The sequence below is a fragment of the Periplaneta americana genome, chromosome 16, assembly GCF_040183065.1.
Source record: "Periplaneta americana isolate PAMFEO1 chromosome 16, P.americana_PAMFEO1_priV1, whole genome shotgun sequence".
In the NCBI taxonomy this organism is placed as follows: domain Eukaryota; kingdom Metazoa; phylum Arthropoda; class Insecta; order Blattodea; family Blattidae; genus Periplaneta; species Periplaneta americana.
Window position 1 is genome coordinate 183151274 of NC_091132.1, and position 16472 is coordinate 183167745.

A 16472-nucleotide genomic window follows, 5' to 3' on the forward strand; every position below is an offset into this window, starting at 1 on the left:
CAAAGTAATTTATTTAATAACGTACGCGTATATAAAGCAAGATTTAATTCAAATCCACAACATAATGATTACCATTAGTCAGCAATATTAGCAGGAAAAAAAATTACACCGGAGAATGAAACTACAATGTTTTGAATCTCGCTCGTTTGAATCTGAACACGGCCGCCTGGAAGAAACTTCGGTAAGGATTTAGTGGGCCTTGACCTGATTAATGTAACGTAATGACGAAGTTACTGTATGTATCATTTTAAGGATTGTCAGTGTTGATATACATAAGCCTAAGCAATCATGTCTTATTACTCCGAGGAATATGAGGGCCAGAGACATGCTCTCATATCTGAGGTGAAATTTGAGGAAGATCCGTTGCCAATATCGTCCCCCGCAGTGAATCTTCAACCTGAAGTGAGTGAAGCGCAAGGAATACCCTGCGTCTTTATTTTGTGTTTTGATTGGTATGTGCACTGCCTTATACAACAATACTTGCAGTGGCTTTTGCTCTATGATAGAGTCAGAAAAAATCTCATCACTATTAACGTTATGTAATGTTGCAGAGAAGTCTAACGTTGAACTGTTATCACACTTTATGTTTTAAATTTGAAAATGAAATTTCTTGTTACACTTCCTCTTAATGGTTGCCAAGCTACACATTCCCACAGTGTTTTTGATAATGTGTCGCTTTTAAGAACAAGTCTCCCTTCTGTTTTCATTGTAGCCTATCTTTGTTTAAAATTCTCATTACTTTTTACGGTTTCCATATAAGTTAATTAACTTTGTTTTAGATGTGCAAACAAAGATTATCAATTTATCACTATTACTTTATGTATATTTAGGCTATCTTTTAACATTTTCATAAATTACATAAGTTAACTAATACAGCGACCATAATAGCATGGTCACATTATTTCATAAAATTTCTCTAAAAGAACTGTCTCAATTTTAAGGGGTTATACTTTACTTAATTATTAATGAAGACGATAACCGCTCCCTGTACTAACAGTCTGCCACACTAACAGAGCATTGTTGTACTAAAGACTTTTGCAATTATACGAATAACAAATGTTCTGGTTTTGAGTGTGGGCAGTCAATGATTAAACAAATAATTACTAATTTGTTATTTGAAGATCCTTGTTAACAGTAAAGATAATTTCGGAGCAAAAATATGGATCCCTTCAGAGTTAGAAGGGCGATATAGACAATTGTCTTTCTCTGTAGGCCAAAATGTTGCCAGACTCATAAAAAGAAACCAGGATTAGTTCCAAGAATAAAGCCTTTGACTTCAATTTCTTGCAGGCTGTATTTGTCCATAAAATTTGTAAAGGTGGCTACGTAAATGTCGTTTTTCCCCGTATTTATATATTCAGGTTCACTCTTTTACTTTTCAAATCTAACACTGGAATCTAGATTAACCGATTTAATAATGAATTTCCAATTCAATAATATCGCCCAAATTGAAAATCTCCAATGGCAAGACGAAAACGATCTCAATATTACGAAGCATCATATAGGTGTCACCGCTATCGCCAATATTATACCATAGTCTAGTATATATAGTCGCGAAGCTCAATATGTAGTAAATATGCAAACATTAGATAGTTGCTCACCACTAGGATCGCTAATATCGCCTCATTACAGGCAATGCAAAATAGTACCGTCACAGTCTATTGTTTCTAGCACTCTCAAAACTCAAGCTTCGTGACTATATAGTAGACTGTGATTATACAACATCGCAACGAACCTTGTCCTCGACGAATTAGCTGAGTATAACGTTTGTAAACTTTATGGCAAAGCATTCAGCCCTGACCAGCCATTCCTTTAGATTTTGCCGATGATACTGCAATGACTGACAAAAGCAAAGAAGTAGCTACAGAACTAATATGTACCGGTATCTTTCATATGTATGTATTTATAATGTTTCATTATTAAATCGCTTAATCTAGATTTAATTCCCTCAGCTCGAAGAATTTTATACGTTGTCATAGGCCTTCTTTATATCTAACAGTACAACTCTTACATCATCTTTCCTTATTTATCAGATCTTAGATCAGAGTTGAATATTGAAATGTTAATACCGGAACTGGTAAATTGACGAGTCCTCGTTGACTTTCTTTCAGTTCAACATACGTACTAAGTTCTTGAATGTAAAACACGTCCGATGACTTTGAATAACCGATGAGATGGTGATGGGGCAACAGTTCTAAAGATGCTCTTTTTCGCCACCTTTGAGATCTGTAAACCGAGATTAAAGCAGTCAAGTCAGTTTTGCTCTAAATATCTCTGTGGGCATTACAGAATACAAGATCACTTCATTGGGCCATATCTGCTACTTGCCCGTCTGTGTGGCCACATGTAATAATTTACTGTTATTGCAATTTATCTTGAACCTTACATCCCCTAAGTCTGTCTTTCGAACTGTTCGGTACGGCAAGGATGCCCCTCCCTCAGGTAACGTGACTCTTTTCAGAAAACGTTGGTTCTCTCACTTTACAGCTCTCTACCGTAAAAGAACTTGGTTCACTACAAACATCATCATTTTGCGACACTCCGGTTTTGAGAGAAGAACATCGTTTCGTAGCATGTTTTAATTAACCTGTAATGAGTAAGTATTTAAATATAATCGTGTGTACACTCCTCCTCTCTCATCCGGGCTGGGGACCGGCAATGGCGGAGGTACTACAGCTATTTCTATACATTATATAGCCCTACATGACTTGCACTTACAGCTAATATGTACATATTCTTATAACAATATTTTACAGGCTTATTATTTGAATTTAAATTAATTTACAATTATAAACAATCCATATCTCTATCATCGTCATCGTCTTCATCGGTTGGTCCAAAATTAATTAATTATTATTTCGTCAATGGCATCATCCATTCGGAATTATCTTCTTAATCGTAGGTAGGCCTATTACTTTCTGAACAAGATAGAATTCTCCGATTGTATCCCGAATGACATGTTGATCGAAGTCGTCCACTTAAACTTTACACAAGTCCTAATTCTGGAATGAAATAATATGTTTTGCAGAACTATAACAAAATAATAACTTACAAAAGTAATTCATTATGCCGCTCACAGTACACACACTATTATACATAACTATTATAGCAATAATTTCTAAACATTACATACCTATTCTTTCCCGGAGTAGTGTGAGGTTCTTTCGGTTGTAATTCAATATTATTCTTAATTCTCTTCACTCTTTGCCAGAGTATTTAGCCTCTCTCTCATATGCCTTATCAAGAGGTTCCAACAAACATTTGTTTAATTTTTCCTCCTCGCAATGCTTAATTATATTTGCGATAATTTCTCTTTCTCCGCTGTGGATAACAGCGTTACTTTCCCTCCGCGGTGGTGTGATTTCACCATAATTACTACCCTTGTGGTTGCTGCTCCATGTTAACACTACGCAGAGAAGGAAATAGTTCTATGTTTCTTGACAAGAGATTATGATGCCAAGCATGCGCAAACAACTCAGTTGGCTCCACCCACATTACGCGCTTCCTTCCCTCTGTCCCCGCTCAAGAAGATCAAGATAACTTGCAATAACAGTACTTACGGTTTGTGCGAAGAATTTTTGCCTGAGTTGTTGGAAGATGTACTCTTTTTTTTTTTTTCTGCTAGAAATGTTTGGGAATGCTTCTTGTGCAGTTCGACGAAACAAAAGCAAATGAGTGGTTGTTTTGATTTTTCCACAGCTATCCTTGATACGCAAGAAATTTTTAGCCGTCCAGTGCAAGCAACAAAAAAATATTATATACTCACAATTCCGAATCTTAATTATACATTTTTTCTATTTCATGCAAATTTTGTGATTAATGCAACAAATTCACGAAAATATGCTACATCATTTATACACTAATGTACTATGTGTAGGAATGCATGAAATATGCATATATAAGTACGGTTATCTTTTTGTTTTCTTCGTCACGCACATATATTATACATGTATATCTTTTTGAAAGACTTTCAACTGGCAGTAAAATTATAAACTTGTACATACTGGTAATTGTAGTGCAGCTGGGACATAGTAACACCACAGTTTAGTATACTGTATACAGTCACGATGCTCAATACGTAGTAAATTTGCATCCACAGACAGTTGCTAACCACCAGGATCGCTACTATCGCCTCGTTACAGACAATGCGAAATAGTACCAGCACAGTCTATTGTTTCTAGTACTCTCATAAACTCAAGCTTCGTGACTGTATATACTAGACTGTGGTAACATATAGAAAGTAGCTTGTAATCTTAGAAATCTTCTAACACCCAGTCATAAAGTGATGATTTAATATATTATCTCTTTGTACATCAGAAGCAGAATCTTTCTGATCAGCATGTGACTAGCGTAAAGACGGAATGTGTGGACCAGAGTGATGATCTCACATCTGAAGTTAAATTTGAGGATGGTCCGGTGTTGAAACGTGAACCTGAGGTGAGTGGAACATAAGGAATGCACTGCGTGTTCTCTTTCCAGTGTATATCTTGTATTATGATTGTAACGTACATTACTTCTTTAAAACGGTATTTTCAGTGCCTTTCAATTTGTGATGGAGATAAATATATCTCATCACTTTTTTATTATTTATGTCACGTTCCAGGGAACTCCATTGTTGAATTGTTGTATATATGTATGTATGTATGTATTTATTCTCACTGCAAATGAGTATATATCCAGTGACAGCCAATAATGACAATAATAAACAAAATTAATAAAAAATACAATTAATAATAATACTAATAATTAATAATAATAATAATAATAACAACAACAGGGAGCATCCTAAATTAAATGAAGCACGATTACTTAAGATACCATTTAAAGTAAATCTAATTTGTTTGTTTGAACTAAAACCCACGAGTTTGATATCTTCACACATGCACAAGTACCTTTCAGCACTACACTCATTTCACTGACAACTTACTCACTGCACTGGAACTACGACACATTTCACTGATTCTATCTGATTTCACTAACACTTCAAAAACATTTCACTGTTCAAATACTTTGCACTGCCAATATAAACTATAAAGCCTCATTCACAGTCAAAATTAAACATAACGTAAGCGTTAACTTAAGAATATAAATGTTACGGCAAAATCAAGAAGTCATACCATCATTCACGATGGGAACATAAACATAACAGCAAACATACTTGGTAACCATAGAAACATAACAACGACGCCATTTCCTCATATTCTGTCGTATACTTCAGCGCTCCACGATTGTGTTCTGTTTGCAAATCACATAAGCATAAGCATGAAAGTTTGGAGTTTGCAAACTTTCATGTTAACGTCTTACGGTAATGTTTATGTCAACGTTTTGTGAATCATTGTGAATGATCCCATTTGGTAGCCTGGGCGCAAACTTCTCTGTTTATGTTACGGTTATGTTTAATTTTCATTGTGAATGGGCCTTTAAAACTTCACTGTCAAACACACTTCACTGACACAGCACACTTCTTCACTGATACAACACTTCAATAACAAATATCAATTACACCCTTTAAATAGTGTGTACTGGTATAATATACTACCGTCTATTAGTAAGTACTTAAGCCTATTTTTAAATACATTTTTGCTTATTGGCAAAGGCTTTAGTAAACCTCCAGGTAAAGCATTCCAGTCCCTGATAGTACGATTGAGAAAAGAAAACTTTCCAGTGTCCGTCCTCTGTCGTCTTTCCCTCAATTTATGTGAGGGGTCGTTTCTTGAAGAGTAATTTGGCGGCTGCAATCTTTTATTTCTCTCCAGGCAGGCTCACCTCTGTATGGTTTGAACATTGCGCATAATCGAATTCGCGTTCTCTGGTCCGTGAGTGTGTCCCATTTTAATGGTGAATTATTACAACACTTTAGAGCACGTTTTTGAATCTTTTGCAGTGCCATAATATGTTCTAATCTGTAAGGATCCCAACATGCTACACCATATTCTATTACTGGACGTACTAGTGATTTATATGCAATCTTTTTGGATTTATCAGAGCCTTTCCTTAGTACCCTCATCACAAAGTGTAACGCCCTCCATGCCTTTCCCGCTGTGTCAGTAACGTGCTCCCCCAGCCGAGATCGCTGCTAAATGTTATTTCTAGGTATTTACATTGTTAACTTCCGGAATGGTTTCACCCCCTAACGTATACGATGCGATTATTTTATTTCTTTTTCTTGTAAAGCTGATGGATTTACTCTTTAGAGAATTTATTTTCATTTTGTTGGCTATTGCCCAATCATTTATTCTATTGAGGTCATTCTGAAGAAGAGTAGTTGTCTCGCTTTATCTTTCAAATTTGAAAACGAAACTGCTTGTTACACTTACTTTTAATTGTTGCTGAGCTGCACTGTGTATTTGACATATCGTACTTAAAGACCTGACTTCTTTTTTTTTCCTCTCTCTGAGTCTTTTGTCTAAAATTCTCAATAATTTTTAGTTTCAAATAATTAATTTTGCTTTAGATGTAGTTACAATCATTATAACCTGTCTTCAGGGAAATTATATTTGTTACAGTATCAGCTTTGGACTATATATATTATAACATACACAGATATCTTTCTGCAAGACTTTCAACTGGAGAGTAAAATTATGAACTTGTACATATTGTTATTTGTAGTCCAACCTGGGGCATGCTAACACATGTGATAATCAGTGGCGTAGCGTCAATGTAAGCTAAAAAGCTTAGCTTCCCCAGTTAATAATAACTTCATAATAAACCTGCAGTTTATGGAGAAAATCATTTATTAATTTTAATAGAATTTATATTTACGCGTTAAATATTGTGATGCGGCAGCTCAGGATTATTGTGATGCAGCAGTAAACAAGAAGCCTGCACACACCAGCTTCCAAGCAGACTGGTTTCTTCTGTGTAATCCACCCCGCAGATTTTCCATCCCTTTTAAACTACCCTAGCCGCAAGGCTCGCAAAGAAGCTAGCTTTAACATTTAAAATAAGTAGTTTCCGCGTTATCCCTATTCGTCAGTTGTGTTCAGTTGAAGTGTTAGTGTGCATTGTGGCTGATATAATAAATAATGAGCGAAATAACAGTTCCTGACACTAATTTACTTGAATTTTTTAAGACAATTGTATTATCAAGACTGACTTACGAACAAAAGTGTGATTTAAAAAACAAATGACCGACTCCCTTGCTGTCAATGAAGGACACAACCAAAAGACAGACGCATACTTACGTAATGATACTAATATTGTGATTTCTCTAAGTATGACAGGGAGTGAGCTAATGTTATACGTATACGTGTCTATTTGTTAGAGATATGTGTAAACCGTGAAATCGTATTTTATTACGTCTCATTTGAGGTCATGCCTTATTGGTGTTACTTACGATGTTCCAACCAATCTTCGACTGCTTGACTACTGTTTATTTTAAGACTGTATTTTTGTAATACGTTTTCTCATATTGCATGAAAGACAACTTGAATTAGCTTCCCCTGCTCAAAATTTCCTGCTACGCCATTGGTGATAATGTGTTAAATTGGAAGAATCATATTAAAGAAATTACCCTCAAACTAAATTCAGCATGTTTTGCTACTAGATCTATGCTAAAGATAGTAAATATCAGTATCTTAAAAACAATATACTTTGCATGCTTCCACTCGGTAATGAGTTCATCATCATCATCATCATCATCATCATCATCATCATCATCATCATCTTCATCTTCAAGGTTTAGGCCTGGTGGCCTGTTCCTTCCGGTCTATAGTTCAATATTTTTTTTGGGAATCTGGTGTCATTCATCCTTAATATATGTTCCTTCCAATTTTTCTTCTGTCTTGCTAATCTCTCGTTTAAGTTGAAAATTCCCAGTTCCGTCCTTATGTCTGTGCTTCTTTTCTGGTCCAATAGAGTGTATCCTGCCACTGATCTCAGAAATCTCATCTCTGCAGCCTATATCCTTCTTTCTGATCGAGTCAATGCCCAACTTTCATTGCCATGCATAAGAAGAAGGACTGTCATTACTTTATAGAATTTTAGTTGGGTGTCTTTTAGTGTTTTCCGGGATAAAGTTTTTATTGTACCTCACATTCTCTGAAATTTATTTATTTTGTTGTTAACATCGTTATTTTCGCAATAGGATACGTTGCAACCCAAATAATTAAAACTACTCACCTGCTCAATTATTTTATCCTCTATTACTACAGACGGAAAATCGGTAATGTGTTTTGGAATAATATTCTGGGGAAATTCCACAGATAGTAACAGTACATTCCTATTACAAAAAAGAGCAATTAGAATAATAGTAGATGCCAAATGTAGGGAATCGTGAAGGACTATTTAAAAAAAACTACAAATAATGCCCATGGCTTGTCCGTATATCTTTTCAGTAATAATCTTCCTCTCATGTAATCGTGGAAACTTAGTAACTAATTCAACAGTTCATAGCATAAATACACGTCAAAAAAATGACTTTCGTACTCCATCGGCAAGTCTATCGTGCTATGAAAAAGAAGTGTGTTATATGGCAGTAAAAATTTTTAATAGCCTCCCTATCGATATAAAAAATGAAACTCAAAACATAAGATTATTTAGGGCCAAATTAAAGAAGTACCTAATTTCTCACGCCTTCTATTCTGTAGGTGAATTCATTATATTCAATAATGATTCATGAAATTGATACTAACACTTTGTGTTGTACTAGTAGACTATATTGTAAACCTCGTCTGTATATATTTCATCTAGATTATGACTATAAATTAAGACTTTATAATAGTATTAAGCATTTTGACTTGTTCCATATTCTAGCTGTGAAGCAATGTATGAATGCCATGGAATGTTAATAAATACAATACAATACAATACAATACACAGAAATCAGCTTATAAAGTTAGTAGTCTTCTAACACCCAGTAATAAATTGTTGATTTAAGATATTATCTCTTTGTACGTCAGGAACAGAATCTTTCTGATCAGCATGTGACGAGCATCAAGACGGAATATGTCGGCCAGAGTCCTGATCTCACATCTGAAGAGAAATTTGAGGAGGATCCGGTGTCAATTTGGTTGCCTGTGTTGAAACGTGAACCTGAGGTGAGTGGAGCATTAGGAATGCACTGCGTGTTCTTCTTGTTTCAGTGTACATCTCGTATTTTGATTCTAATCGACAATACCTCTTTAAAATTGTACTTGCATTTGCTTTCAATTTATGATGGAGACAAAATATCTCATCACCTTTTTTTATTTATGTCATGTTGCAGGAGACTCTAATGTTGAATTGTAGTCTTGTTTTATCTTTCAAATTTGAAAACGAAACTGTTCATTACACTTATTCTTAATTGTTGCCAAGCTACACTGGGTATTTGATAATAGGCTATATTGGTACAAAGTACAATAATTATAAAACTTAGCAAATTAAATAAGCTAAGAAAATCTCTTATTAAGAAAAAATTATTGGATAATTTTAATAAGACAAAAAAAGGAGAACATGTTCAGCAAAGTTGATATACAGGGTTAGTTAAAAGTCCCGCACAACCTAAATAACTTTTGAAGCATAGGTTCAGTGACATGAAACTTGGTATGTGAGAATAACCATATACTAGGAACTCAATAATGGTATTACCGAGTTTTTTCTACTTCCGGTTAAACCGGAAGTAACTCCAACTCTCTTATTTTAAATGGAACACCCAATATATTATTTTATTTTTGAATAGTTCTCATTAAGAGCTTTTCAAAAAGTACCCACACTCGATTTTTCTATCAAATTCAGTGTTGCTAAGTCAAGAAAACAGAAAAGTGTATTGAATATTAAAATAATAAAATACTCCTTCCTTAACAAAAACAAAACAAAACTAGCTCACCTTCTAAATTATGTGTTCGAATTGGTAGCCCTCAGCTGCTTTACAATGTGTCACTCGATCATAGCAACCATTTAAGGAATGATTTAACCAGGCTTTAGGAATATCTTGCACTACTTCCATTTTTATTTAGCAACACTGAATTTGTACAGAAGTATCAAGTGTGGGCACTTTTTGAAAAGCTCTTAATGAGCTTTATTCAAAAATAAAAAAATATATTCGGTGTTCCATTTAAAATAAGAGAATTGGACTTATTTCCGGTTAAACCGGAAGTAGAAAAAACTCGGTAATACCATTATTGAGTTCTTAGTATATGGTTGTCCCCACATACCAAGTTTCATGTCACTTAACCACATGCTTCAAAAGTTATTTATGTAGTGCTGGACTTTTAACTAACCTGTACAGTAAATAGTAGTACAATAGGCGTACTATAAAAGTTAGCGAAACATGTTACCTAAAAAAATTCCTTAATGTGGGAAAATTTCTTGAGGGAAATGTGTAATTTACATCAATAATTTGTAAAATTTAGCAAAGGGAATTAACTAAAATAACTTTCGTTACTAGCTTCACCATATACATGTGTGGCTAGTGCTGGAAGTGTAGAACACTATTGATAATGGAGCTCAGTTTGTCCTGTCCCTGGAACTGTACAGTTCAGACAAACTCCTTTTAGCACAGCGATCAATGGTGCTCATGTCAACTGCACAACTTCTCTATATAGCACTAGAGTCGACGGCAATTCGGAAGGAGGTAGTCTGCTAGCATTTGCGTCGAGAGAGACAGATAGAGAGCAAGGCAGTGTACAACATTGCCACATCGTACTTCACGCGCACGTGCAATACAAATAGCGCAGGAGAGAATTTAAATTATCAAAAGACAATAATGACCTTAGCTATTGATTACTGTAAGCATGACACCAAACAAACCCTGTTTCCTTCACTAACAATATTCTTTGCACGGTTCTCAATCCCACACCACATGCTTCTGCAGTCGCTTTTTGCGCGTTGGCAACGTTGCAGCCAGCATCAAGATGGCCAGCAGCATTCTGCTCGTCAACGTTTTTTAAATAATTATATACCTTAAACAATATTTTCCGCGCCTGCCTTTGCAATACTTGTCTTTTTACAGTCTCTTCTTCCGTTTATTTATCTTACACACACGCAGTAAATCTTAGTTTTACTTATTCAATGTATTGAAACACTCACACATGAACAAACGAACTCGGTAAATACTTGTTATAGACTGATTCCGATTGGTTCTACTGTACAAACTTGTGACGTCACATACCAGAAATACTACGGTGCATGTAGCAGCTGACCGCCTTCCGAAGTGCCGTCTAGTCTAAAACGTTCATAAATGTTCACCACTAACATCACATCTGTAACATATTATAAACATTTGTATATCCTTCATCAAACGCAAGTCCAAATTTGAAAAGGTTATTCTTGCTCTAAAACTTATGAGCTGACAAAATAGTTTCAATATGAAATTTAAATTATTTCATTATTATTGTTTTCTCGAAACATTTGAATATACTACCAATTAAACATGTAAAAGTAACAAATGCAGTCACAAAGTTATACTGTTTGATTTTATTGTGAAAATTAAACATTTTCAAACAAAAAGGAACTGTCCCCGCTGATTATAACTCTTCGATTTTTCACTTCTTTTGACTATGGCTCAAGCTTTATCCATAGATATGTCTTTCTTCTTCTTTGGCCCAATCCATGACTCCCCACTATAGGCAACATAGGAAAGGAAACCACGATTAAAATTATCACTCAATTAAGAAAGTTTAACTGTGTTGTTTTTGGTAACATGCAAATTTTTATTTTAAAATGCTGTATATCCGTGTCTCCTGGACTATATTGAGTACTTAACGTACATAAATAGGCTTCTATGGAAAATAATTTTTTTAGATACAAGACCAGTTAACATGGAATGACCCTAATGTAAATTGAGTTGTTTGCTCTGTATTATTAGGAAGATCAGAGTGACCCGGGTGGAGTGAATGAGGAGCCAAGACAGGAAGTAACAGCAGAGGACAACGAGGTTTTCACCGAAAAGTAAGTGTGGTGTGCGATTCTTCTTGTAGAGAGTTGATTGTGTTTGAAATCGTTTTCTTGACTGTCTGGAAGCTCGTTCGGAAGGACTGTGGCTCTGAAATTTCCCGTAGGCCCTTGCCTGGCGTTGCGGAATTGCGCTTGGTTGTGGCTTCGATTTCCGCTTGGAATGATTACCTAGTTGGATTTTTTCCGAGGTTTTTCCCAACCGTAAATCCTCTGCCTCAACACGCAAAATACCATCTCACTATCATCAATTCCATCGACGCTAAATAACCTAATATTTGATACAGCGTCGTTAAATAGCCAAGTAAAAAAATTAATCAGTTATGTAACTGAGAAAGATAGACTGGGACAATGTTTGGCCGTGATTGGGTCTCGTTTTGACCATCTATGTTAAGGTAATAGAGTTTTTTTTTTTATTTATGGCCTACTCAACATGATTTTACATTTTTATTTGTCTCAAGTTCAAAGTACAAGAAACAAGTTTAGTAAAAAGTTAAAACTCCTTAAATATGTGAATGGATAAAATTTTTACACATCCATAGGTAAAATTGAATGCATATTTCGATTATGTAAATTTTATTACCGGGTGCCTTTTACAAAAAAAAAAAAGGTTTACTGTCATACCCCATATCCCTCAAGAACTAATGTTTTTCGAACACTGGTGTCATTATGTATGGTTTATCTCCAACAGTTTTTGTATATACCTGATTTCTTTATTGTAAAAGTAAAATTTAAAAAGTTATTAGCAATATTCCATACCTTTTGTCCACCTTGTATAACAAAAGACTAAGGCATAGATAAAGGTACACTCATTTGCAATCCGGAATTTGGATGCAATTCCAAAAAATGTCACGATAGAATCTAAAATTGGTAAAACGAAGGGTAATAATTCTTTTTTTGTAGCATAATCTTTGCCTATGCTAGTGCACATCAATTTACATACGTTTTTTCTTTTTTCCAAGATTTAGAATGTAATTTGTAAGATGAAAATGTAATTTCAGTTCCATTTAATGACTTTTAATCATTATCTTCCCCTGCTTTTAATGTACTGTATTTAAAAACAAAAATGTGCCCAAAGTCACCTGAAATACCTAGTGACTTAGGGCAGAGACCTTTCTTAAGGAAAGAAGATTTGATAAACATGATGTTTTCATCATGAAATTGTTAAACTATTTCAGGGGCGATTTCTCCGGGCATGCTATGCTTGCTGCGCAAGCCCAATATTATCGTAGAACGTGTATTTCTCAAAATGGGATTACGTACATTAAAATTTATTTTGATTTTTGGAATATTATATAGGGGCAATACCATCCGGAGGTTGCACACCGCAAGTATCGCAACACTTGCTCGTTTCTCGGAGCAACAGGAAAGACGTAGTAATAGCGAGATTATGATGCGCGCGCAAGTGCCTTCCTCCTTAGTCCGTCCTAGGCGCACATGCTTCTGTTATGTGTTGTTTGAAGCTCTGGTCCGAGAGCTACACCAACGACTATTTAACTTACACAGAGCAGTACTGACAGCGGGAATGTGCTGTGATTTGCGAGTGCAATGGAATGCATGTGTTAGCTGCTGCATGTATTATTAATTCTTAAACACTAATTTGAAGTATTACAATGAGTTCGGAATTGTGTGTTATTGAAACCTTATTATTAAATCCATTTTCCCGAAGGACTATTCAAGAGAAGACAGACATTATACAGAATATATGCGCTCGTTCAGTACAGCTCAATACAACAATGTGCATTGGTTGGCAGGGTCGAAAAAAACTAAATAAACTATTTTGCTGGCCATGTTTGTTATATTATATCGAACTTCTACATCTGATAAGCGAATATGATCCATGACTCTCAATGATTTCATAATTATAAAATAAATTATTTATGTGGGTCTGATTATTTTTATTAATTATGAATTATTACATCCTCCCATCATCCCCTATGAATAAAAGAGCAAGCCTAACTTTCGAGACTAGTATTCGCCCCTGAACAATTTTGATACTTCCAACATCTCTCGTACATTATTTACAAGGATGTATCTCTAATGCTAAAGTACCTGTGGGTGTAACAGATTTGTTTTAGTTGGAATATTCAAGAATTGGATATATATTTCATATCGCATAGACTGATATTATATTCTCGTCAGGATTGCAGCTACCAGTGAAAGGACTCTATCGTCAGAATTCGACAGTAATGCAGATGACGACAACGAGACTGTTTGTGAGATTCCCAAGAATTTAGTTTCTTCAAGATTACTTGTACGCACTGATCAAGACGACAAGCCGTTGGAATTCGAAGTGTCGCATTCGAGTAACCTACAAAAACATGAACTCCTGCACACAGACGAGAAACATTTCAAATGTGATGTTTGTGGTAAATGTTTCTCAGAGTCGAGTAGTCTAAAAAGACACGAACGCCTGCACACAGGCGACAAACCTTTTAAATGTGATGTTTGTGATTTGTATTTTGGGCTGGCGTGGAATCTAAAAACCCATCAACGCCAACACACAGGCGACAAACCTTTCAAATGTGATGAGTGTGGTAAATGTTTCACGCATTCGAGTAACCTGAAAAAGCATGAACGCTGGCACACAGGCGAGAAACCTTTCAAATGTGATGTTTGTGGTAGGTGTTTCTCGCGTTCGAATAACCTGAAAATGCATGTTCGCCTGCATACAGGTGAGAAGCCTTTCAAATGCGATGTTTGTGGTTTATTTTTCTCAAACTTGAGAGGCTTACAAAGACATGAGCGCATTCACACAGACGACAAACTTTTCAAATGTCATGTTTGTGGTAAATGTTTCACGGAGTCGAATAACCTAAAAAGACATGAAAGCGTGCACACAGGTCTCAAGCCTTTCAAATGTGATGTTTGTGGTAAATGTTTTCCGGAGTCGAGTAACCTGAAAGTGCATGAACGCCTCCATACAGGCGACAAACGTTTCAAATGTGATGTTTGTGGTTTGTGTTTCGCGCAGTCGTGTAACCTAAAATCACATCAACGTCGGCACACGGGCGACAAACCTTTCAAATGTGATGTTTGTGGTAAATGTTTTCCATCGTCGAGTAAACTAAAAACCCATGAACGCCTTCACACAGGCGACAAACCTTTCAAATGTGATGTTTGTGGTAAGTGTTTCACGCAGTCGTGTAACCTAATTTCCCATCAACGTCGGCACACAGGCGACAAACCTTTCCAATGTGATGTATGTGGGAAGTGTTTCTCGCAGTCGTGTAGTCTAAAAACCCATCAACGCCTTCACACAGGCGACAAGCCTTTCAAATGCGATATTTGTGGTGAGTGTTTCTTGGATTCGAGGGTTCTAAAAACCCATCTACGCCAGCACACAGGTGAGAAACCTTTTCAACTGTGATGTTTGTCGTATGTGTTTTTCGAGGTCTAATAACCTTAGAAGACATGAACGCCTGCACACAACGAGAAGCGTGTCTGTTGTTGATGTCTCTGTAGGTGTAGTTGGCATTTGTGATGTGTTCTGCATATGCGGAGGTGTTTTGTAACAAACACGCAGACAACATCATATATTGGCACAGATACGTAGATGACATAATAATACTATACAAAAGAAACAAGAGACAGATCCAAAACCTACATCAACACAAATAAAATACACCCAAAGCTACACTACACATTAGAAATTGAAAACAACAAATCCATAAATTTTCTAGACATCACAATAATAAAAGTAGACATCACACATTCAAAGTATACAGAAAACCCACAACAACAACAACACATACATAACACATCCAGCCACCCCACATAACACAAACAAGCTGCATTCCGAACAATGGTACACAGCCTACTCAACATACCAATGAACCAACAGGATTACAACGAAGAACTAAACACAATCAAATACATAGCACAAGAATACGGATACAACCCCAACATAATAGACAACATAATACGTAAGACAAAACAAAACCACAAAAAAACAGAAGAATACAACACAAACACAAGAACACAAAAAATACATCACACTAGCATACGAAAACAAAAACACACATAAAATTGCAACATCATTCAAGAATAGTACATTATGCAACGAGCCTATAATGAAGGTAATTAAGAAGTGAGTATGGATATTTATGAAACGAGCGCAAGCGAGTTTCATAATTTTCATACGAGCTTCTTATTTACCATTATAGGCGAGTTTCATACGACTTTTTATGCTTGGCCATATTTCTAACTTGATATTATTAATTTTTGAGCAATGTCCCATATGTTGTGAGATGTGCTCAGACGCGAAAGTATTGATTTTTTCCGAGGAACAGATGTCCACATTGACCTTGCTAGGCCATAAGAACCTACAGAGATAACATTGAAATTAAATTAGACATTGAAAAACGAGATGACAAATTGAATTTATTTGAATATTATTTACAATTAACGCTAATTATTATAGTAACAGAAAATAACCTTCTGCGACAGTATTGGATTTCCAGCCTCCGTGACTTTTCGCTAATTCTCTTTCGATTGCATATCCGAGAATAATCGATACTTGCGGTTTTATAACGGTAGAAAGCTGACCTATCATTGGCTGAACAGTTGTAACCTGAGTCGTCATTGGCTGAAAGACCTGA

At 35.6% G+C, this 16472-nt stretch overlaps 1 protein-coding gene across 5 annotated transcripts in view; it reads left to right on the forward strand.

Moving 5' to 3' along the window:
* Window positions 1–16472, forward strand: part of LOC138692197 (zinc finger protein ZFP2-like) — a 148326-nt gene that overhangs the window by 109496 nt on the left and 22358 nt on the right. For 2 of the 5 annotated variants that reach the window (XM_069815273.1, XM_069815274.1), the window contains 2 exons: window positions 11786–11868; window positions 14014–15618. In XM_069815273.1, coding sequence (XP_069671374.1) covers window positions 11786–11868; window positions 14014–15241 — 1311 coding nt within the window. In that variant the 3' untranslated portion in view covers window positions 15242–15618. Of the gene's footprint in view, window positions 1–25; window positions 403–4317; window positions 4438–8900; window positions 9039–11785; window positions 11869–14013; window positions 15619–16472 lie in introns of those variants that run through there. The other 3 variants (XM_069815272.1, XM_069815275.1, XM_069815276.1) reach the window with 3 other exon arrangements.